The sequence below is a fragment of the Sorex fumeus genome, unplaced genomic scaffold, assembly GCF_029834395.1.
Source record: "Sorex fumeus unplaced genomic scaffold, SorFum_2.1 ptg000038l, whole genome shotgun sequence".
Lineage (NCBI taxonomy): Eukaryota > Metazoa > Chordata > Mammalia > Eulipotyphla > Soricidae > Sorex > Sorex fumeus.
Window position 1 is genome coordinate 6,590,033 of NW_026606095.1, and position 25,714 is coordinate 6,615,746.

Here is a 25,714-nt window from a genome sequence, read left to right on the forward strand (position 1 = left end):
CTGCACATAATGATACTATTTCAATGTACTGGTTCAGAATTAACTTTTCTGAATCATTCATTCAGCAAATATTTATTGTGTACCTAGTACATGTTGAGGAATATATTTGACACAGAGGAGCCAAGTTAGAAAAAGACATGGTATATATTTTGTTGAATTTCATTGGTCTGGAAATCTGGCCAAATAGGCAATAATTCACAGGTCTATGTTCATTTCACAGCTATTTAGTGATTCTTCTTCTATTTGCTTTAGCTAAAATATTCCAGTAGACACCATTTGATGTCCATACATTGTGCAACAGGTTAAAATATTTATTGTTTTGCTTAATAACTGGCTAATAGACAATGGTGATATTATAAATGCTTGGCTTCACTTTGTTTGAGACTGCTTTCAGATCACGAACAAGCTGTCAAAACATTTCAGACTTGCTCTTACTTGGCAGGGAGTACAGATTTAAAATAGATGATTATTACACACTCCTATTTGTCTGGAACACAGGTCAACTGTGCCCACAGAATTCTGACCCAGGGCTGGATTCTGTTGTCCATGCCAGCACTTGAGAAGCTGGGTGGTTGGTTGGTGTAGGGTTCCTCTGAAATCAGAGAAAACATTCCAAAAGGAGAAAGAATGTATATACCCATTCAATGGTTATCTTTTCAACCCAGACACTGGGTTAACTGTTTACTGTAGCTATTCCCGGGTCTTTCTTCCAGGATCATTAGAACCATTTTCGCATGCATTGAAAAGTTGGTAACACTGAGGAAGATGAAATCAGTAACTAATGAAAGCCTTCCTCAAAAATTTACAGTTTCTCATAATTCCAAATTATTCATCCAACATTTTAGCATACACACATTTCATTAAAACAACAACAAATGGATTTTGATTATGATAGCATTTGCATGTGCTTATGAGCAGAAGTCGTCAAATATTTTCTGTAATGATCTGAATAGTAAATATTTTAGACTTTACTAAATCATATACCATCTCTCTCATGTATATTTTTTGTTTCCTCAACTATTTGAGAATAGGAAAAAAAATTTTTTTTTTTTGCTAGAGTCACTGGGAAGATTGACCTGTAGTATGTAGTTATTGAGCCCTTGTTATTTTAAAAGGCAAGGTAAAGGCCCTCCCGTTGATCATTGATTTGCTCGAGCGGGCCCAGTAACGTCTCCATTGGAGACTTTGTTGTTACTGTGTCTGGCATATCGAATACTCTCGGTAGCTTGCCAGGCTCTCCGAGAGGGGCAGAGGAACCGAACTCGGGTCAGCCATGTTGGCTGCTTGTAAGGCGAATGCCCTACCCGCTGTGCTATCGCACCAGCCCCTTCTAAGCATGACAATTAAAGATCTGTATCTCCTTGGGAAGCAAAAGTGCACTTTTCACTTTTCAACTTTCACATTCTATGGTTTGGTAGTAAATGCTGTTTTATTTAACTGAGAAAATATGTTTATTTGTGTATAATACATATCCACTGATAGACTATGCTCCACGTGAAAAAGTGCTTAATATAATTTTAAATTAGACATAAAATTAGTGGAGCTAAGAATCACTCATTTACTATCTGACAGGTGGCTTCACTCATATTTAATCTCTACAGTCATTCTGTCCTGCAAGTACTTCTATCACCCCTTTCTAGGTAAGGATACTGAGGAAGTGATCAGTGTCTTATGTGTTAAATGACTTTGAGAAGAAAAAAATGAATTCAACTGCTAAAGAACTTGAACCCTGAGGTTGGAGAGATAGGTAAGGCGTTTATTTTACATGTAGCCAACCCTTGTTTGACCACAAGCACCATAAATGATTCCCCCAAACACTGCCAGGAGTTATCTCCCTGAGTACAGAAGTCAAAAGTAAGCCCTGATCACAGCCAGTTTGGACCCCCCAAAATAAAATAAGCAAACAAACAAAAGTGACTTGAGGCCAGATCTTCTAACATCAAATCCTATTGTTTCCACATCAATAACTGAACAATCTTTTTGCAGAAGAACATGAGGCTCTACAAAATAATAAATATGTACATCATATATATGCATGTACTATAATATAATATACATGTATATCATCTCTAGTTATATTTTATATAATCTTATAATAGATCTTATATAATATCAACTACATATATAATAATATAGGGCTAGAATAAAGTCACAGTCGCTGGAGACCTTTCTAAAACATTATTCAGAAGTTATGACTTTGAAGCTATTTGGTTCTTATTACCAGGATATCATAAATATTAGGGCTAGAGTGATAGCACAGCGGTAGGGCGTTTGCCTTGCACCCAGCCACCATGGCTGACCCGAGTTCGATTCCTCCGCCCCTCTCGGAGAGCCCAACAAGCTACCGAGAGTATCTCGCCCGCACGGTACAGCCTGGCAAGCTCCCCGTGACACACTCCATATGCCAAACACAGTAACAAATCTCACAATGGAGACGTTACTGGGCCCACTCGAGCAAATTGATGAATGGGAGGACTGTGACTGTGACTGTGATCATGAATATTAGATTTCCTAACTAAGCAAGTAAAAAAGATATTCCTTCACAAGTGGTCCTATTACTATTGACATTACTGCTGATTTAAGAATTCCTGTTCCTTTTCAATGCCAAAACTTTACATGTCTGCATAAACATCAAATGCCAATAATATCAAGCAAAGGATTTCCAAAAGATGCAGAATTTCAAACAATCAATTAAAGAATATTTGAGAATAACCAATAACACTGAAATGCAGTGATGAGAAAAGATCCAGAAGATTTAATCAAAATGAGCAAAGACAATCAATGAGAAGGGGTACATTGCAGGAGCTTTAAGGGAGAAAAAAATGTAATAAAACTATTCCAGATGGCCTTGGGAAAACTGATAAATATTTTTACAAACAGCCTTTTCATGACTCTATTAAAATTCAAATTTCAAAATATTACAGAAAAAGACAACTTTAAAAACATGATTCATTTTTGCTTGACATAGGAATGGCTATAGCTGTCTCTTCAGTTACATAATAAACTATCTGAATTTAATTTTATTTCTAAACTGTTTAAGGAAAAATACCATCTGAGCTGTTCATTAAGAGCCGGTGGCCCCAATTTAAGTGGGATTCAGTTTGAATGTTTTTTCCCCTAAGGACCAGTTAGGCCATCAGTGAGTCCTTCTGGTGCTGCCTGTCCAAACCCAGAAGGCATAGAGTAGGACAATGAGAAACTTGCTGCCCTCTGATGAGGGCATAGAAGAAATCCCAGGGGACAAGTCACTGCCATGTTGGAACTGGCTTGCCACTTTGACCATTAATGTATATTCAAGGAAAGTCCTTTTCCACATGCCAAATGCCTCTTTCTCAAATCATTGGGATGCAAACGTTGTTTATACCAACAGTCAAGGAAGTCACATTTCCCCCAGGAATACAATGTGAGAATTGAAAATGGCAGGCCCTTAATTGCATGCTCAGCATCAGTAAGACTTCCCCTGAAGTGTTACTCAGGCAGTTTCCTAAGTTGAGGATATGGATCTGATTTCCTTAGTTGACACATTACATGCTTTCACTATGGGTGAGACCACACTTAAAGACACAGGGTCAGCCCATGGCTGGGAGCCACTGTGTCTGGTTTTATTAAAATTAGACACTGGGACATGGAGAGAGTCCATTTCATGCCCTGGAAGGAAATGTGTTCACAGAACTGCACAGAGAAATGTTTGAGAACCAGAATCACAGTCTTTCTTGAGCTCGTATCTTATACATCTTAAGGCAGAAAAAAAAAAACCTATGGATTAATGCTACTGTAGTTTTGTTCTAGCTTTGACTCCTGAAATAATCAAAATAATTGATAATAATCAAAATAATCAAAATAAATCAAAAATAATAGTCATGAATCTAATTTTTTATGGCATTTATTTATAATTTTCTTCATTATCTCTCCTTCGGAACAAACAGTTCCAAAAGGCATAATAAGTGACAATCTCAGAAATGAAAAATCCTTATAGCAAACAAAACTAATGTTTTCCAGTGAGAATTTTCCAACTAGTCCCAATCTCTTTGTCTACATGTTATTCTTTTCCTGTTGGGTTGCAGATCACTGAAATCAACAAATGTTTCCTTGCAACACTGGATGACCAAGTTCTCCATTCAGTGCCCATCACTGGGATTGCAGGTGGATAGCCAGGAAGGCAATTATGGGCCACTTAAACTGCAACAGGGTAAGGGACTTTGTAAAAGGTGGAAAAGAGATTTAAATTGCTTAGTGAGAAGAGGAGCCACTGAACACTGCATGTGTCCAGTGACCATTAGTCAATAGCCGAGACACAATCATTAAACTGTGCCCTTTTCAAAGGGAGGAAAAGTGAAATGATTTGGCAAACATTTCCTTTTCCTCTCCCTCTGCCACTTTAAAATGGAAGAATTCTGGGTTCTTGCTGTTAACCAAATGGCATTTACAGCTCTCAGTTGGCATGGGGCAGCTGAGAATCTAAAACGAGGAATGCTTATTCCATTTCCATTTCCATGGAAACCAGTCACCAACTGGTGAAAACAAGGTAGATCAAATTTTTGAACAAGAATGTTGAAATAATCAGTGCTTTAAAACTTTTCTTTTGTATCAGTATGAACAGTGCAGTATAATCTCGGGAACGAAGAGATAAGCAACCCATCACTGCTTTATATTGCAACGCACACTATTTTATGTTGTACAATCACAATAATTATTGTGTTTTCATGGGTTCTTTTTGGGGAGAAGGAGTCATTCTTTGAAGGCTGAATGACTATAAACCCAATAAATAAATACTTCAACAAAATGTGAAAATTCACTGAGTTTTTATGAGCGTTATTGTCTAGAAAATTTTGGGTTCACCTATCCAATGCCTGATGAAAATGCAGTAGGTTCCAGGCACTGCATGGATGAAGATCAATTTTATTGTAGCTATTTATTTAAATGGACACTTTCTTTAACTCCACTCTAAAAATTCAACTTTGAGTACAGAAACAACCAGTTACAACTGGAGTTGTTGCCCATGGTTCTTCTATACACTCTATTCCAAGAGAATTTCAAACTCATCCCCTTCCTTGTTGCCCTTGCTCCAATTCCAGATACTATTTCCATTGTTTGCACATTTCAAATTAAGTGTTCTAAGTTAGGTGGAAATAACGTTCCCCAGAGAAATGAAAGGATGAAAAGTATCAACAATTCCTTCCACCAGCTGCCCCGTCTCCAGGCACCTCCGATGACGTAACTTCACAGTCAGCATATTCCAAGAGTTACACATAGGGCCAGTATAATGCCCGGAACATTCAGATGCTTTTTCTGTGACTCTCAAAGCAATGTGCAAGTAGTCATTTTAGTTTTTACATGATAAACAAGAGACAATTAAGTTGCCAGTAACATTAAAAAAAATTGTTCATTACTCTTCTAATCATTTTAGTTTCTTCCCTTTTTTCAGATTTTGATGTTCTCAGTACTCTTGTTCAGACAACCCTTCTTTTTTCTATCCAGAGCCCCATAAAAGAAAATCACCATGTCTATTTCCCATCTCATTACCTCCAATCTTTTCATATTAATAAAAGACAAGCATGTGGAAATGTCGGGCCTCAACCAGCTGGGTTTTTTTTGAGTACACAGCACATTTATGACCATTATTTCTAATTTTTCAGCTAAATGCTAAACTTGAAGCTGCTCCTTACATTGGTCCCATTGTTTCTGATTTCATTCCTATTGATGCTACTGAAGAGGTTTGAATTTTTCAAGATCAGGATTATAATTGATAAATAAGGAACACATGAATGGTGAAGCTACAGTATACAGTGGGTAGGGCACATGCCATGCACACGGCAGGCCTGAGTTCAATCCCCAGCATCCCATATGGTCCCCCACCCCCACCTGAATACAGAGCCAGGAATGAGCCCTGATGAGCCCGGGTGAGCTCACCTCAGAAAAAGGGAATTACAATCGTAATAATAACTGCAGCCTGTATTATACAATAGGGGAGCCTAAATTGCATTGGTTTTAAACCTTTCAGGAAACTATGTCAAATGTTTACTCATCAGAAAGTATAGACATGAGTCATTTTCACCTTTACATCCTAAAACTATTTGCTGTTTTTTAAGCTTATATATGACTTAATTCACATTCTTATTTCAAGAATGGAGAGCACAGTATCACCTAAAATTTAAAGCAAGCAAGCAATGACCGTCTCCCCCCCCCCCCCCCCCCCCCCGCCCACACACACACAAAAACCCTCTAAATTAAAGGCTGGGGCTGGAGCAATAGCACAGCGGGTAGGGCATTTGCCTTGCACACAACTGACCCTGGTTCGATTTCCAGCATCCCCTATGGTCCCCCGAGCACCGCCAGGACTGATTCCTGAGTGCAGAGCCAGGGGTAACCCCTGAGCATCGCCGGGTGTGACCCAAAAGGCAAAAATAAATCAATAAATAAATAAATTAAAGGTTAATTTATTATCTTCTTTCTGATGACTAACAATAGGAATCAGTTGATATTAAAAACGACAAGGCCAGGTAATGTAGTATTTTTCAGTCAATTGTGCTGGTTTTGAGAAGCTAATATTCCATTTAGTATAAAGAGAAGTTTCTTTCTCGTGTTACTGAAACTGATGTTTATGATCATTTAAGACAAACAGAAATGAGCACAGAAATAGCAGCTAGAGAGAATCTGCACAGTAATCCAGAATATTCAAACGGAATAAAAATGTTATTTAAAACTTATTTCTGAAATTTCTTTGAAATTCTTCAACCATAACAGTTGAATAGTCTACATCTTGTCACCCTTATCCTTCACTGGTTTTCTTCAGTAAAACAGTAGCAACAGCCTGGCTATGGAACAAGGACAAAATGATACTCAGTGTCAAGCCAGATTAAATTAGTAATAATCACTGCAGATTTCAATAACATCTTTTATTTAATAATCTCAGTGCAGGGTAGAATCATAATATAATCTCCTTTCTGAGTGCCCACCATTTGTGTGAATGAAGCGTGCTGCTTTAAGACAGCTGTAAAAAATATATACAGCGAAAACCACAAAGCAATATCAGATGAATTAAGTGCTACACTAAAAAATAGGAGACACACTATCAATTCTTTCCAGACCTGCGTGAGCCTGCTCATAAAGTGTTTGAAGATAAAGGTAAAACACATACAGATTTAACTGTTTTTGCTAAAAGAGAGGCTCTAGGGAAAGAAAGAAATTTCTCACTTTTCCTCTTTACAGAAAAGGGGGAAAAAAAAAGGAAATGACTACACAAGAAGATAGCTTTTATTTCAGAGCTGCTAAGAAGCTTGCTAAAAATGAAGACATTCCTAGTCACTGCACACGTCCTCCCAGTAAATATCCCCTAACACCAACCAGCACAGTCAGAACCCAAATGCCACCCCCCTGTCAGCCTTCCCGAGACTCACACCTCCCTCCAGAGAGAGTAGACAGGCTCATTCCTCTGGCCTGGGGCTGTGCTTTACAACAGTTTGCTTTGCCATCAATAAACAGAACTTTTTGCTTCGGATAAAATTTTAAAATAGATTTGAGGGGGGGTGCCATGCCCAGAGGGACATGGCCCAGGGCTGATGTAGCTATGAGCTGGCTGGGTGGTGCTGGGGGCCACGAGAACTAAAACCAGGAATGCTCTGGGTACTATGTGCCGTTAGGGATGGAACGTGGGACTCCTACATATGATCTATGCATCCCACCTCTTTGAGTGATCTCTCCAGTCCATTAAAATAGTTTTACAAGGAGATTGGTTTGGCTGAGGGAGAGGGAAACCAGAGATATAGAAAAATAATCTAGGGGTCCATGGAATACTTTCAGAAAATCAACTGTCTCTAGATACTATTCTGTTGAATGGTTTGTTCTCATTGTTATACTGTATTAGTTATGTGATGGGTCAAATGCTAAATTTCCATGTACCACATTAAATATAATCATATCACAGATATCAAATACCTGGTAGGTATTCAAAAATCATTTCTGTGTGAAGCTATATGCCTCTCAAAAAGCACAAAACTCTCAAATAAGAAAATTACTTGACCAATTAGAAAGTGTGCATAGCTTCTGACCACAGTGTTAAAAAAAAAAAAAGCAGCATGTAATACCATGCTCTAAAAATCTGGGTGCATTGTTTAAGACAAAGTCCATGAGTTCTAGAAGCAGATTTTTCATCATCAGCTACATAAAGCTGTCTGGAATTTTATGTCTTACTTTTAGAAAAGTGAAGGTACCAATAAGACCACCTTATTTTAGGTTCTTTACTACAATGACTGAGTGAAATTGACAAAGAGTTTACTAAAAGGATATTGGGAAGTAAGAAAAATTGGCGACACTGGACATACCAGGTTGAAAGTAGGGAGTCAAGAAAAAGTCCAAGTTGCAAAGCAAAGAGAACAAGAGCAAGTGAGTGTCCACACAGGCTTTCAACATAGGATCCAGACCCTCTATTCTACTCAGCATAATGCTGTCCACTTTTATCTAAGTTGCAACAAACTGCTGGCCATGATTTTAAAAAAAAATCCGTTTAATATGTGTGTGTGTGTATGTGTGTGTGTTTGTGTGTGTGTGTGTGTGTGTTTTATAGTTGAAGGACAAGTCTCATGTAGTTTTTGTCTTTTTTTTTTTAAATGAATCACTGTGAGGTGCAGTTACAGATTTACTAACTTTTGTGATTACATTTCAGTCATACAATGATTGAGTACCCATCCCTCTACCAGTGCCCATTCTCTACCACTAATGTTCACAGTATCCCTCCTGCACCCCCCCCCCCGAACCCTCCCCCACTGCCTCTGGCATATTCTCTTTTACTCTTTTTCTCTCCTTTTGGGTGTTATGGTTTGCAATACGGATACAAAGCGGTCATCACGTTCGGTCCCTAGTCTACTTTCAGCACACATCTCCCATCCTGAGTGAGCCCTCCAAGCATCATTTACTTGGTGGTCCCTTCTCTATCTCAGTTGCCTTTTCCCCCAATATGTGAGGACAGCTTCCAAGCCATGGAACAATCCTCCTCTTAGCCCTTATCTCCCATTATGTTACTTTATATTCCACAAATGAGTGCAGTCATTCCATGTCTGTTCTTCTCTCTCTCTCTCTCTGACTCATTTCACTTCGCATGATACTATCCATGTCAATCCACTTATGTGCAAATTTCATGACTCCATCTTTTCTAACAGCTGCATAGTATTCCAATGTGTAGATGTACCAAAATTTCTTTAATTTGTCATCTGTTCTCGGGCACTCGGTTTTTTCCAGATTGTGGCTATTGTAAAGGGTGCTGCAATAAACATACAAGTGCAGATATTATTTCTACTGTACATTTTTGCATCTCTGGGATATATTCCCAGAAGTGGTATTGCTGGATTAAATGGGAGCTCTAATATTTTGAGAAACATTGATATTGTTTTCCAAAAGGACGGAATCAGCTGGCATTCTCACCAGTAGTGAAGGAGAGTCTCTTTCCCCCACATCCATGCTAGCACTGGTTGCTTTTGTTCTTTTGAATGTGGAACAGTCTCTGTGGTGTGAGAGGATATCTCATTGTTGTTTAGATCTGCATCTCCCTGATGATTAGTGATGAAGATAGCAATTTTTTATGTGCCTTTTGGCCATTCAGATTTCTTTGAGAAAGCTTCTGTTCATTTTATCACCCCATTTTCTGATGAAATTGGATGTTTTCTTCTCATAGAGTTCAACGAGTGCCTTGTATATCCTTGATATTAACCCCTTGTCAGATAAGTATTGGGTGAATATCCTTTCCCATTCTATAGACTGTCTTTGTATTCTGGTCGCTGTTTCTTTTGAGGTAAAACAGCTTCTTAGTTTAAGATACTCTCATTTGTTTATCTCTGTGTTCTCTTGCTTGGTCAGTGGAGTTTCATCTTTGAAGATAACTTTAGCTTCAATGTCATGGAGGGTTTTTGCCAACCATCTCTTCAATCCTTATGGATTCTGGTCTGATATTAGGTCTTTATTCCATTTTTATCTGACTTTTTTGCATGGTGTTAGGTAGAGGTATGACCCCATTTTTTGCATGTAGCTATCCAGTTTTGCCAGCACCATTTGTTAAAGAGGCTCTCCTTGTACCACTTCACATTTCTTGCTCCCTTATAAAAAATGAGATGATCATATATTTGAGGGTGTGTGTAAGGATATTCAACCCTGTTCCATTGGTCTGCTGCTCTGTCTTTGTTTCAATACCATGCCGTTTTTATTATTACTGCTTTGTAGTAGAGTTTGAGGTTGGGGACGGTGATGCCTCCCATCCCCCCCCCCAAGAATTGCTCTGGCTATGTGTGGGGGCTTATTGTTCCATATGAATTTCAGAAGTATTTGATCAATTTCTTTGAGGAATGTCATGGGTATCCTTATAGAGATCACACTGAATCTGTATAATGCTTTGGGGAGTATTGCCATTTTGACAATGTTAATTCTCCCAATTCATAAACTGGAGATGTATTCCCGTTTCCGGTGTCCTCTTTTATTTCATGAAGTAGCGTTTTGTAGTTATCTTTATACAGGTCCTTTACCTCCTTAGTTAAGCTGATTCCGAGGTATTTGATTTTCTGAGGCATGATTGTGAACGGGATTGCTTTTTACATATTGTTTTCTTCTCTCTCATTATTTGCGTATAGAAAAGCCATGGACTTTTGGGTATTGATTTTATAGCCTGCGACTTTACTATACAAGTTGATTGTTTCTAGGAGCTTCTTGGTAGAGGCTTTAGGGTTCTCTAAATATAGTATCATATCACCTGCAAATAGCGAGAGCTTGATTTCTTCCTTTTCTATATGGATGCCCTTAATATCTTTTTCTTGCCTAACCACTATTGCAAGTACTTCCAGTACTATATTGAATAGAAGTGGTGAGAGTAGGCATCCTTGTCTAATGCGTGATCTTAAAAGGAAGGCTTTTAGTTTTACCCCATTGAGGATAATGCTTACCATTGGCTTGTGGTAGATGGCTTTGACTATATTGAGGGAAGTTCCTTCAATACCCATTTTGGTGAGAGTTTTTAATCATAAATGGATGCTTATCAAATGCTTTCTCTGCAAATTGTCAAATGCTTTCTCTGTATCTACTGATATGATCATATGGTTTTTACCTTTTCTTTTATTGAGATCATGGATTATGTTAATTGACTTCCGAATGTTAAACCATCCTTGCATCCCCGGGATAAATCCTACTTGGTCATGGTGTATGATCTTTTTGATGAATTTTGGGATCATATTTGCTAATATTTTGTTGAGGTTCTTCGCATCCATGTTCATCAGGGATATCAGCCTGTAATTTTTTTTTCTTTTTTTGTTTTGTGGTGTCTTTGTATACTTTTGGTATTAGGGTGATATGTGCCTCATAGAAACTGTTTGGAAGTGTTTCTGTTTCTTCAATTTCCTGGAAAAGCTGCCATGATTTTTTACTAGCCTAGTAAGGATGCATCCAAAAATTCTGTGTGATCCTTTAAGTTCTGGATAAATGATCATTCTTTATCGCTGGCCCCTCTGTATTCAACAAGGAGGACTGATGCTAGTGAAGAGAAAAAAGCCTTCACTTTTTGTTCTTTTGGTTCCTATGTAGAATTCTGTCTTGAGTCTGCTAAGTGCATAGCCCAGAGAGATACAGCTATGGTTTAAAAAACTGTTCTTTGATCTCTCACGCAAGTCCTGTCCCAACTTCTCACTCAAGTGTTATTCAGCAGCTTGTAGCTATAAGGAATTGCTTGGTTTATTGTTGTTTTGCCTTTTGTTTGGGAGGCACACCCAGCAGTGTTCAGGGATACTCCCAGTCAGTGTTTGGGAGGGTCACTCCCAGCAGTGGTTGGGGGATCACAAGGCATGTGCTCAGCCCCTTATGAATACTGAGTTTTAAAAACATTATGATGACACAGCAAGGATTTTCAAAATTAATAACATGTAATGTTTGTCTGTTTAACAGCAAGGGACAGATTTTAAAAGGAATTGCTGAAACATTCCCTCACCATAAAATGATTATTCAGTTGCATTAAACTTATCTTGCAAAACTGTTATCTAGGTATCCCATCGCCCTTATGGATTTTTCTGTTTCATGGCAAACATGTCCAGGACAGAAATATATATTATAGTCATAGTCCTAGAGTTCAGAAACCCATAAACCTTTACAAGAAAATAGGTAAGCTTACATAGGAGTACTACCTTTAATAAAATGAACTTAGTATAAAAAATATATTCCCTTCATAAAGGACAAGAAAAAATCTTAACAGGGGCCAAAATGATGGTATAGTGGCTAGGGAACCTGCCTTGCACATGGCTGAAGAGAGTTCAGCCCGCAGCACCCTACATGGTCCTCCAAGCACCACCAGGAGTGATCCTTGAGCACAAAGCCAGGAAGAAACCCTGAGCACTGCTGGGTGTGGTCCCAAACAAAAGCAACAATAGCAAAGTAACAAAAATAAAGAAATGACATTTGATTTCACCTGGGATGAATTAAATGTTCGTTAGTCCTATAATTAAATAAATTTTATAACAGGGATTCAAAGAGAAGCTCAAAGAAACATGATAAGATAACCGAACAATGACGAATGGGATCAATCAATTTAAAAATCCCATATATCTTAAAATCTAAAACAAACAGTCATGGCGGTACAGTGCTGCCAGCAAGTCAACCTATACTGGGCAAGTGCATCAGCAGCCTGATGATGCCTTCAGGTTTCTTAATACCCCCAAATTGCCACTGTGCCTCTGGTCAGACCCAAATAACTTGGGACCAAATTTCCTGAGAAACTAAACAGCCAAAAGTCAGGTAAGTGGGAACCATGCCCATATACCACCTCCGGCTCAGCTATACAAGCTCATTCATTGGCCTTATTTCAGAGAGAGACCCATAAATAAATCTCGAAAGAGACAAAATGTCGCAGTTAATCTCGGACCCAAGCAAGGCTGAACAGACCAGGGAAAACTGGAGTGGGAGGCAGGTCAGTCCAGTGCCCACCCAATCAGCGCCCCTGGCAACCACTTCCTTCCACAATCCAAAGCAAGCATAACCCATGGGGCATCTGACCCCTGCTGAGAATGTCCCAATTTTTTTTTTTTGACAAATGAAAGAATTCTTTTAAAGACTGTCAGTACACAGTAGTACGAAGATCACAAACCCAAGCTTCAGCTTCTCCATGCTAACATCTGATTAGTTTATACTTGAGGCCCTAACACATAATACCAGTCTGATGTCTGCCACCAAGCCTCTTCAGACAAAGGTAGATGATATGATTCATCTCCTATAGCAAACTGAATAAAGAATCTCCGGCATTACTCAGGGAAGCTTCACTTAACTTTCCTGCCTTTTTTTTCCACAAACCAAATACCATTGTGATATCGTGTCTATAAATCAATTTTTCCAATAAATGACCTCTCTTTCTGCTCAGCATTCAAATGTCTATCAAGTGTGGGCTCTCTGAGGCTTAGTTCCTCTCTCCAGAGCATACGAGGGATTAAAAACCCACAAGGGAAGGGCCAGACTCTGGGGTGCTTACTCTACTCAGTGGGGCAGCATTTTGTGACTATCCTTTCAATGCAGTAGACTTACTGCAGCATGATCTCAACACGGGAACTGATTTCTCCTCAGTATGACAACAGGTTAATTTAGCAATGCAGGTAAATGGATACTGGGGCCAATGAGCTCAAATGATGGCTCTGCCTCATGGTGACACCAGGCACTTACTGGACTATGCTTTCTAAACCTGGGATGGATCATGCTGTTTGTCTTCTTTCAGTGGCATTCATTGTACTTAAATAAAAGCAAGTAGCAACCCCACAGACTTGCAGATTTGGGGAGTTGTTATTTCCTATACACAGGAACACTGATATACCTCTGAGCAAGGAAGCCTTTGCTAAGATTGCTCCTCTGAAGCCACACACAATACTGTGGAAAACTGGCTGCGCCAGGTACCCAGATCTCATCCAACACCAGAACAGTCTTCCTTGCCTTCTCTGGTGATCGACTCTCTGAGAAATAAGTATGTCTATCTCTTTCTAACTTTTATATGAATAATCATTTACTGAATCTGAACATACATACATATTCTAATACACAGACACATAAATACATTACAGGAACAACCAACTTCTATTGTGGTGCACTAAACTACTAGACACATAAATACATTATGGGAACAACCAACTTCTATTGTAATGAACTAAACTACTAGACACATAAATACATTACGGAAACAACCAACTTCTATTGTAATGAACTAAACTACTATACATAAATACATACGGGAACAATCAACTTCTATTGTAATGAACTAAACTACTAAAACATAAAATTGATGACATTCCTTTCTTTGTCTAGAAGAATGATACTCTCACAAATTTTTGCTTATGGTTGTTTTCTGTTGTTTGGGCTTTTTTTTTTTTTTTGTCTTTTGGAGAGCCAAACCTGTTGGTGCTGGGTACTATATTTGGCTGGATGTTACAGAGTAGCTCCTGGTAATGCTCAGGGATCATTTGTTGCCAGGGATCAAACCCAGGGCCCCAGCGCTATCTCCCCAGCTCCTGTTATTGTAACCAATAACAAACTTATCTGAGGTTTTTATTTAAAATAGTCTGTGACTGTTTTCAGTAGATTCTCTTTTTGCTAACTGGACAGAAGCAGGATGGAATGTCCTGCCTGTATGTCCAACTTCTAACATGTTTGCCCTCTGGCTAATATAGTTGAGGGTCCTTGTGTCCATTGGCTGATTACAGCTGAAGGTTCTTGCATACTATTTCCTCAATGGAACAAATAACAAACCCCTAGAATTGACTTCTAAGGTCATAATGCACTAAATAGAACTTATTAAGACTGGAGAGACAATACAGTAAGAGGGTGCTTGCTATGCACACAGGTGGTCTGGTTTTGATTCTTGGCATCCCAGGTGGTCCTCTGAGCACCATCAGGAGTGATTCCTGAGTAGTGCCAGATATGGACCCAAAACCAAAAATAAATAAATAAATAAATAAATAAATAAAACCTATTCCTGGATATAAGGAAACAAGATAAAATACAATGATCCAAGGTGGAGATAAGACAAGAAGATTAAAAGAGAAGAATAAGTGAACACATCTGTCTGGCAAGCCCGTTCAAATGCTCCATACATTATTTAAAACTGATACTTATCTCTTTTCCTTACTGCAATTCTACTCCTTTGGAGTTCTCAAGTATTTGTGAGTTTGTTTTTTAAATAAGAAATGTAAATGGAAGCAAATATCAATTATTCATGTCAATAGTGCACTGGGCTAGAATAAATTATTCCCAAACTTCATTTTAACTTATAGCATTAATCAGACCCTTCATCTAAACTGTTGCTGAGAGTTCCAAGAGACAATGTCCTCATAGCCTCTACAGGCGAACACACTGACACCAACAAAGGGAAGGAGAAAGGGAATAAAGTCAGCACTGGCATAAGCCCTGGAATAACTGATGCATTGTTTTATATAAAATGAATGTTTATACAGGTGATGTGAATATACAACTTCTAAATTAGATAACCATTTTCTGTACTTAGCTCAATAGACAGTCATGGAGACCATTTCTATGAATCTAGATATTTTCTGTCTTTAGAAATAACTGGGAATGGAGTGATAGTACAGTGGGTAGGGCATCTGCCTTGCATGCGGCCGACCAAGTTCGATTCCCAGCACCCCATATGGTACCCTGAGCACCACTGGGAGTAATTCCTGAGTGCAAAGCCAGAAGTAACACCTGTGCATCGCTGGGTGGGACACAAAAAGGAAAAAAAAAGAAATATCTGAACATTCCCCTTTTTACTCTACAAAATATACCAGGCTGAAAAACTCACACACTTGTATTGGCCAAGAGCAAGTCAGGAACTATTGGGCATTTGATACCCAGTAATAGGAAAATAATTCATTCAAAGGACTTTTAAGAAGACAGGCTGTGTCTGGAAAGCAGGAAGGGCAACAGGGTGGGTTTCACACCAGCAACCCTGGGAACTCCAGCTCTCAGGAACTTTGGGGAGGCTCATGACAGCCACAAAAGGCAGCTTTGAGGATGAGCATTCAGGACCTCCCCGAGGTCCAGTTTTTGCAACCCTGTCAAGCAGGAGACTGCTTTGGTGAGCACACACAGAGTGCCAACACATCTAGCTGAGTCAAGATCTATGTTCTTTTCATTATGTCAACATAAAACCAAACCACTACTTTGGAGCCCACACTAAACTGGGAATCATGCTCCCAATATTTGTTCCTGCCTCTCCCTTCCAGCCGTGGGAAATGGGATTTCATCTCCAGTGGGAACACTTTTATGAAAGAAGTAAGCTTCATAGGTGCTATGAACACTCACTGCGTGCATTCCGCCCAAATCTGGGAGATGAGAGAAGGCATTATAGAGAACGTGGCAGGACTGAAGGGGAGGGGGAATGAAACCATGCAGAGGCACATCTTAGGAGTTCCTGCAGGGTGAGAGATAAAGTGGGAGGGAGTGATAATAGACACAGTAGGCTTCCTAATGGGGAACCATGGGTGCTGGCATTATTAATAACATGTTAACACATTGGAGGATTTGAATACCTTTATATTCTTATTGGAGGTGGTGGTGGTCGTGCTGGTGTTTGGTAGTACCAGCGATTGAAGGCTACATTCAAGGCTAGTGCAAAAGCAATGAGTCACTTTCCCAGCATGTTTTCATTCTGATGTAGAAAGTCACTCAGGTAGTAGAATGGGGTGAGACTGGAGATAGGTAAAATATTGAACATATTGCAAGGATGTTGTGAAGAGGGAACAATTTTATCTTAATATATCTGTCTAACCCCTGTGGACGAAAAACTAATACTACTACTAGCTAAGTTCCCAGAACTAAGTGTGGGGTATTCTCTAGTCTCAAGATGAAGTATTTTCCTTATAGTCAAAGAATACGACTAAATAAAGAGACTGTCTTGGAGCACTCCTTCCTGACAACAGTCCTCAGCTGCATGAGTGAGCAGGAAAAGACCGCCCCCCGCCCCCCACACACACAACCACACTGATTTCTGCAACATGGCAATATTCTAAAAAGCAGAAGTGATGTGTGAAAAGAGACTACAGCACCAGAAGAAATATGCTCCCATCCAGCCTTGTTAAACCTTCCTGGAAAGAGAGATAAGAAACAGAACGAAAAACCCATTTCCTTTGGAAAAATGAGTCTTTAACCTATGGTTGGCTTATTTTGAAAAGGAATTAGATTTGGAGTCCACATATCACATTTTCAAAATATAATTCTGTGGTCGCATCTCTCTTGAAATATGTTGTTTTGACTTTTAAGGCATTTAACAAGAAGCAACTCAGGAAAGGAAGATCTAACTCAAACATCAATAATTCATTTATCAGAAATAGGAGTAGTGGTATGAAATGCCAGGGGACTGTTTCATTTAGAGGGAGGCATTTTCTATTTTTATCCTAGAACAATGTAGGCCTCTCTGTACAGCAAGCTAATAGGAATACAGCCAAAGTTGAATAGAAGAACCGATTTTGGTCTCCTCTGATAACGCTGTTTCCTTTGCAACAGTTATTTAGTTCCAAACATCACCCTTTGGGAACATGGGAAAATGACAAGAAAGGGATTTTTGTAACTTCTTGTACTTTAGAAACAATTCTGTTTACCCCACAACTTTGGCAGCAGCAAAAGAATCTTGTAAGTCTAAGAGAAATGACTTGAATGAAGTTATGGCGGTACATCCCTTCTTAGGACTAAAAATCCTTCAGGCATTATAACTTCTTACTAAGTCATCTCCCAACAACCCATTCTTTAGTAGGCTGTATGATATCTCTTTGCACTTACCAAGCACATAGCACTGAGCCATTTATAAAGTAGTATCTGAGCTGAGTGTAGAAACAAATGCAGCCAAGTGTGAAATAATATCAAATACCCTCTTGATGCATACTGGTCATTTTGTCACTTTGTACAACGCAGAGGTACTTATCTAGCATCTGCCTCAACTTTATTCTGATAAAAATGAGAAATTCCTTCAATTTACTCTATTATGATTCTAGGACTAAAACTCCACTAAGAAAAGAGGGAATTAAAATTAAAGCACATAAACCTTTCTAAACCTTTAACTTTGAAAATAAATGAAGACTAAATCAAAACCTGCAGTTTAACTTTGAAATACCTAATGTGCATATTATTTTAAGATAGTTTTAATTTTTAAGTGATCATCAAGAACTAGGTATAGGAATACGATACATAATTATAATAATTATCTGGCATCAATTATGTAGTCAGCAATATGTTTAATCCTTTACTTTCTTCTATTGCTACTTTTTAGAGGTATTATATGCCCATTTTATAGATGATTAGAAAGTACTGAAGTTCAGAATAATTAGGCCAAAAACCAAATCAAGTAGAATCACGGGCAAGAGTAAACTCACACTTAAAGGCAAATCCATCAGTAATATCTATAATTAAAGCCTGATAAGTGAAGAAAATATTTTAACCTGTATGTCTTAATATAGGCAGTAGGTTGGCCAAGGAAAGACCAGGCAGTCTTCTTCAGAGGAGATCATAGAACACGAGATATCCCAGGTAACTGCTAACTTTCATCAAGCCAAGTCAAAGTGCTACTGTTGCTGCCCTGAAAACACTGAATTTCACTGTCAGGACTATATGCCCAAGCACACCCTGGGAACAATATCCTCTTCCTCCCCACCACACTCAGTGAACTAGACAGTGCTGATCAAAACCCATAAAAACCAGAGGCATGGTTTAGAATTCACATCAAAATTTCTGGAATGGGATAGACTGTGGTGATTCTTGAACAAAAGATCATGGGCAGCTGCCACTCTGAAAAGGAATCTTCACAAAAGATAGCTTTTCAAAGGTAAGCTATAAAAAACCATCCAATCCAACACCTGAACAACGGCCTTCACACATCTCTGTTTAGCAATGTTAGCCACAGGTCAGACATAACCTAGAGAGGAGTCACTATCCCGAGAGTTTCCATGTCAAAACTCTAAATGGAGTTTCTGACAGAACTGACAGAGACTGACAGCTTTCCACTTCCATCTGCAATCCCTCTTATCTGTCAACCACCTCGTGAGGAGATGCGGGAGTTGTCTATAGCTCCTGTAGACTTGGCCGAGACTTTCCTGTAGCTTTCCTGTTTCACTTGTACAATGCTGTACAGGTGTTGATAGGATACGTTTCACCAATGGATATATTCAAGTCGACAGTCTGTTAGCATACTCAAAAACATACATTTCTTCCCATTGATATCACGATCACGATCACGATCACGACCACCCTGTTGTTCGTCGATTGCCTCGAGCAGGTGCCAGTAACGTCTTCTTCGTCCTAGCCCTGAGATTTTTTTTTTTTAAAGTGCCATATTCAAGGCTTTTTCAGGGTTAGGAGAATGAGACCCATCATTGTTACTGGTATTTGGCATATTGGATATACCACGGGGAGTTTGCCAGACTCTGCCGTGTGGGCATGTTACATTTGGTAGCCTGCCAGTTTGACCAAATTAGGAATGAGATGATAAGATGTCGCGCGGCCGCAAATGCGGCCGCGCGCTTCCGGGACCTGAGTGTGATGATCTCTGGATCCTGGCCGTTGTTGGAGTTACACGGCAGTTGGTGGGTGTAACTGTCTAGTTACTGGCAGGTCCAGTCCCAAACTGTGCAGGCTTGGAGATCTCAGCCCCGGGTCCCACACACCTGGGTTCCTCTGTCAGTTCTTTTATGCGTGAGGCTCATCCAAGTGTGTGGAGAGTGCTCCCAGCATGGCCTTGGCTGGGCCTCGATGATCTTCAGCTGTTGGGCCCTGGTGGAGACAGTCAGGCATAGGGTAGGAGACTCTGTCTTGTTCTCTCCCAGGACCTGAGTGTGATGATCTCTGGATCCTGGCCGTTGTTGGAGTTACACGGCAGTTGGTGGGTGTAACTGTCTAGTTACTGGCAGGTCCAGTCCCAAACTGTGCAGGCTTGGAGATCTCAGCCCCGGGTCCCACACACCTGGGTTCCTCTGTCAGTTCTTTTATGCGTGAGGCTCATCCAAGTGTGTGGAGAGTGCTCCCAGCATGGCCTTGGCTGGGCCTCGATGATCTTCAGCTGTTGGGCCCTGGTGGAGACAGTCAGGCATAGGGTAGGAGACTCTGTCTTGTTCTCTCCCAGGACCTGAGTGTGATGATCTCTGGATCCTGGCCGTTGTTGGAGTTACACGGCAGTTGGTGGGTGTAACTGTCTAGTTACTGGCAGGTCCAGTCCCAAACTGTGCAGGCTTGGAGATCTCAGCCCCGGGTCCCACACACCTGGGTTCCTCTGTCAGTTCTTTTATGCGTGAGGCTCACCCAAGTGTGTGGAGAGTGCTCCCAGCATGGCCTTGGCTGGGCCTCGATGATCTTCAGCTGTTGGGCCCTGGTGGAGACAGTCAGGCATAGGGTAGGAGACTCTGTCTTGTTCTCTCCCAGGACCTGAGTGTGATGATCTCTGGATCCTGGCCGTTGTTGGAGTTACACGGCAGTTGGTGGGTGTAACTGTCTAGTTACTGGCAGGTCCAGTCCCAAACTGTGCAGGCTTGGAGATCTCAGCCCCGGGTCCCACACACCTGGGTTCCTCTGTCAGTTCTTTTATGCGTGAGGCTCATCCAAGTGTGTGGAGAGTGCTCCCAGCATGGCCTTGGCTGGGCCTCGATGATCTTCAGCTGTTGGGCACTGGTGGAGACAGTCAGGCATAGGGTAGGAGACTCTGTCTTGTTCTCTCCCAGGACCTGAGTGTGATGATCTCTGGATCCTGGCCGTTGTTGGAGTTACACGGCAGTTGGTGGGTGTAACTGTCTAGTTACTGGCAGGTCCAGTCCCAAACTGTGCAGGCTTGGAGATCTCAGCCCCGGGTCCCACACACCTGGGTTCCTCTGTCAGTTCTTTTATGCGTGAGGCTCATCCAAGTGTGTGGAGAGTGCTCCCAGCATGGCCTTGGCTGGGCCTCGATGATCTTCAGCTGTTGGGCCCTGGTGGAGACAGTCAGGCATAGGGTAGGAGACTCTGTCTTGTTCTCTCCCAGGACCTGAGTGTGATTGATATGGTAGAGAATATGGTAGAGAATATCCCATTGATATGGTAGAGAATAATTTGAGCGTTGAGTGAAATCTGCATTCTTTCAATGAACAATTTCGCGTCAGAAACAGTATGTGACAGGACAGGACTATCTATCCACTACCCACTATCATGCAATCGGTAGGGTGTTTGCTTGCACTGACTTGGGTTTGATCCCTGGCAACCCTTGTGGTTCACCAAGCACCACCAGGACTGATCCCTGAGTGCAGAACCAGGAGTAATCCCTAAGAACTGCTGAGTATAACCTCCAAACCAATTTACTTTTTGGGGGGGGGGGGGTCACACCTCTCGATGCACAGGGGTTACTCCTGGCTCTGCACTCAGGAGTTACTCCTGGCGGGGCTCAGGGGACCATATGGGATGCTGGGAATCGAAACCAGGTCAGCTGCGTGCAAAGCAAACGCCCTACCCGCTGTGCTATCTCTCCAGCCCCTCCAAACCAATTTTTAAAAAAAAAGGAAGAAGAAAAAGAAATTTTAGGTGAATGTAGAAAGTATATCAAGCAGAACTAAGTCATGAAGGAATAAACAAATCCCACAGCTACAAACCTTGGAGAACAACTCCACATACTTGTGATGTTGTATCTGCCCGCCTGGTATCAGGGAACTCTCCATTTGGCTCCCAATCACTTGCAAACTGCTATGCCTCTGAAGGCCACTCTGGGGGGCTATCCAACCTGCTTAATTTACCCCCTCTTTCCTCTAAGCCTATTTTGTCACTTTTCTCTCTATTCTCTGCTCCTCATTCTTTAGATAAAATCTATCTGGGTCCAGAGCAATCGTACAGATTGAAGGGCATTTGCTTTGTACACATCCAACCCAGGTTCACTCCCTAGTACCCTCTGTGGTCCCGGAACCCTTTCAGGAGAGATCCCTGAGGCAGAGCCAAAAGTAAGCCCTGAGCACTGCCAGGTGTGACCCCAAATCAAGCCAAAATCATTTCTTACATTTTAAATTTTTTTTTTGGACACCACATCTTAGAATATTGTGCAGAACACAATTCAGCTCCAAGCCCTCAGCCAGAGTGCCTGTTTCTCTGCGCCACTGTCCCTGTGACAACCCTGCAAGCTTCCTGCTAAAGACCAATTCTCACTCCTATATTTCTTTACTTCCAACATCTGAGCAAGGTCATTCTGTGATCCTCTTCCTTAATTTTCCTCTTCTTTCATCAATTTTTCTCATTCTTTTTTTCTCTTGCACACAGAGGACCAACTTTGAGTAGGACAGATGTAATTCAAACACACACACACACACACACACACACACACACACACACTTTTCCTAGGCAAATCTCAGGTCCTTTTTCTTTTTTTTAGATGAAAAGAATATTTTATTATCTATTTCTTAACCATGTACCATGGAGACAACTGGGCTCCTTCTAATAGGTTTCTGTCATGCTTGTGTGAGCCACTGAAAAAGTTTCGAGTATTAACCTTCGGCGTCGTTTTCTTACTGCTCTGTGGTTTCAGACTGGAGAATGTGGTTATGATTAGGGTTGCATGTCACACTATAGTAGTATGGACTATATATTATAACTTATCGGTGGTGACTTTTTGAAGTTTTGAAGTTTAAGTTTCCCCAAGTTTCATGCTAGTTTGCAAATCAGATTAAAAGTGTTAGCTCACATGTCTCGAGTCATAATCCTTTCTGTGAAATTCACTCTGACTTCAAACATAGTGGTCTAAAGGGCAGTAATCAGATTCGGCAGAAAACAAGTCCACTTCTCTTCTTGTTTAGCAAGTTCTGGAAATATGAATCTCCATCAATTTGTATATTAACACTTCTATTACTGAGCCTGTTCTGTAATATTTAGTTGGCACTTAATATTTTTAGAAAGCATTTACCAACAGAAATATTTCGGACATTGTTTTTAGAGATGGCAAGAAAAAAAAACATAAAGCCTAGGTACAGTCACAATTACCTAAGTCAAAAGGGCTTTATCTAAACTTATTGACAAACTACACTAAATTATACTAGATGAGAGTTTTTTTAAAGAACATTACAGATTGGAAAGTGCACTTAATAAGTCTGATACTTCTGTGATCCCAAACTAAAACATATAAATAAAAATTCAAATCAAAGTATATAGTCACAGTATTATCCTGCAGGACCATTAAGGAAAAAGGGAAAAGTTAATATGATCTAGAGATTAGAAAAATCTACTTTTTTAAGAATCCAGGCTATTCTCTGTAAGTGAGACAAACCTTTTAACATTTATCTTCTCAAAAATGTGAGGCTATTCTGTTATAAAGTATATGTGCATTTTCACTTGCTTTCATGAAAATGACTATATTAACTGGAAAATGTGAACATGGTTAAATGTATTTCCATGACTCTTGACTGTGGAGATAGAAATGATAATATGTTCCGTATGTGGCAAACATTTTAAGTATTTCAGGTACGTTAATGCAAAACACTACAGGGTAGAGATGGAGGAAAGAAAAAGAAGTCTTTGGAAGAGATCTTAAGCAAACTCTTCAATCAAATTTGTAACATCTAACAGAATACAGTAACTCAATTAGGGGTTACTTTCTTTTGCCTCTCATTTTTGGCATTCATTATCCCTGAATCAATAGGTCAAAGGTCAAATGATGCATAAGGGGTAATATACATCTTCCATCAACACCCTGATGATGTGAAAATGCTGATTCATCATCCTAGGATTCTCTCTGAAACCATTCTTGCTAGACTGATGATCCCATGAAGCTTCAAAAAAATACTTTTTTTGAAGCAAATTTTTTTTTTTGGAAGCAAATTGTGGATTATTTGTGACCAAAGATTTCTAAGAAAATACTTTGCAGAGAAAGAATAGAAGAAAAAAAAATCCCCTGGCCAGTCACACATCAGCTACCCCTCTCTTGGGCCTTACTTGTTCTCGTTGCTTGCATCATAACGAGGCATTGGGTCTAAGTCATTTCCGTTCACGTCACAACTTGCCAGAGCATCCTATAAGCACATAGGAGAGAGTGCAATAAAGGAGATGAACAGTCAGTAATTAGCCATTAACCTGAAGGCACACTTATTCTTATTTGGGTGGGGAGGGGAGCCACACTAAGCTATGACAGGGGTTACTCCTGGCAGTGCACGGGGGACCATATGGGATGCTGTGAATTGTACCCGGGTCAGCCACGTGCAAGGCAAACACCCTACCCACTGTACTATGGCTCCAACCCCAGGCACACTTATTCTTTTTTTTTTTTTGGTTCATCTTTCTTTTTTATTTTTTTTAAATTTTTTTATTAGTGAAACACCATGAGGTACAGTTATAGACTTATAAATTTTTGTGCTTGGGTTTCAGTTATACAATGATTGAGTACCCATCCCTCCACCAGTGCCCATTCTCCACTCCACAGGTCCCAGTATCCCTCCCACCCCCACCCCACGCCCCCATCCCACCCTGCCTCTGTGGCAGGGCATTCCCCCTTGTTCTCTCTCTTCTTTTGGGTACTGTGTTTTGCAAGAGAGGCATTGAGTGACAATCATGTTTGGTCTATAGACTACTTTTAGCATGCTTCTCACAACACCCTTTATTTGGTGCTCTCTTCTCTATCTGAGCTTCCTTTTCACCTAGCACGTGTGGCTGGCCTTCAAGTCATGGAGCAAAATTCCTGGTACTAATCTCAGCCATTCCTGGGTGTTAGTCTCCCTTTTTGTTGCTTTATGTTCCCCAGATGAATGCAATCTTTCTGAAGCACACTTATTCTTAAGACACATTTCTACAGGACAGTAATCAGTTTAAATAATACACTCATGGGGGCAAAAGGATGCATCACTTAGTAATAATCAGTGTCATATTTTCTTATCTTATGATGAAGACTCTCCACAGATCAAAGAAAAATTCTGCTGGCCAGAACTTATTTCCTCAGACCAGGAACTGACTCTTGACCCAATTCTTTCAAAGACATCCTCAATTACCAACTTTTGAAAAAAGTACTTTTGTATTATCTAGAAGCAAAATGACTTATATTCTATAGACCCTCTCGATTCCTTACTTCATTTATTAGGAATGCAAAGTTTTACTGTAATTCAAAAATTTTCGAGGGCAAAAAAATAAACATTCACAAATAACTGCAAGTAAGCTGAAAAACAGCATATTATCTATTTATTCAATCAAGTACTTTGGGATTTCTAGTAGGCGATATTTGTATAGCTTAAAGTGTTCTATTCACTATACAAGTCTAAAATCCATACATTTTGCTAATACTCAACAGTATTAGTAACAAAAATAATAGTTTTATTGCATGCCATAGTTTCAAATGAGGCAAAAGTATCGCTAAAATCAAAGTTGGACTTAATCCGTTTCCTTGTCATGGGATTGCAAAACATCTCTAAATTACTTTTTTTAAAAAGTACTAGACTGTTCATCGCTTGCATTCATATCACTTGGTGGCTCTTGATTTCACTTCTAGTGAAAGTAAATGCCATTTTTTTTGCTCTTATCAAAGGCTTTCATTTCTGAAATAATGTATAGTACGGCGTGTGAAATGTTTGGGTAAGTTAAACAAAAGCTACATTACATTTAAAGGTGGCAATATCCAGGGTGGCTCTCTACCTGATGGTGATGGAAACACGTTGGGGTCTGCAGCAATATGACTTACTACCTTTACTGATGAGAGAAAGAAGGTCTGTGACAGGTAAAATAATTTGGCCAAAGGTATGAAGTAAGAAGTCTT

At 40.0% G+C, this 25,714-nt stretch overlaps 1 protein-coding gene across 1 annotated transcript in view; it reads right to left on the reverse strand.

Moving 5' to 3' along the window:
- The window catches only part of PCSK5 (proprotein convertase subtilisin/kexin type 5), a 482,296-nt gene that overhangs the window by 312,309 nt on the left and 144,273 nt on the right, over positions 1-25,714 (reverse strand). The window contains exon 5 of the mRNA XM_056118773.1: positions 23,911-23,987. Within this exon, the coding sequence (XP_055974748.1) occupies positions 23,911-23,987 (77 nt within the window). The remainder of the gene's footprint in view (positions 1-23,910; positions 23,988-25,714) is intronic.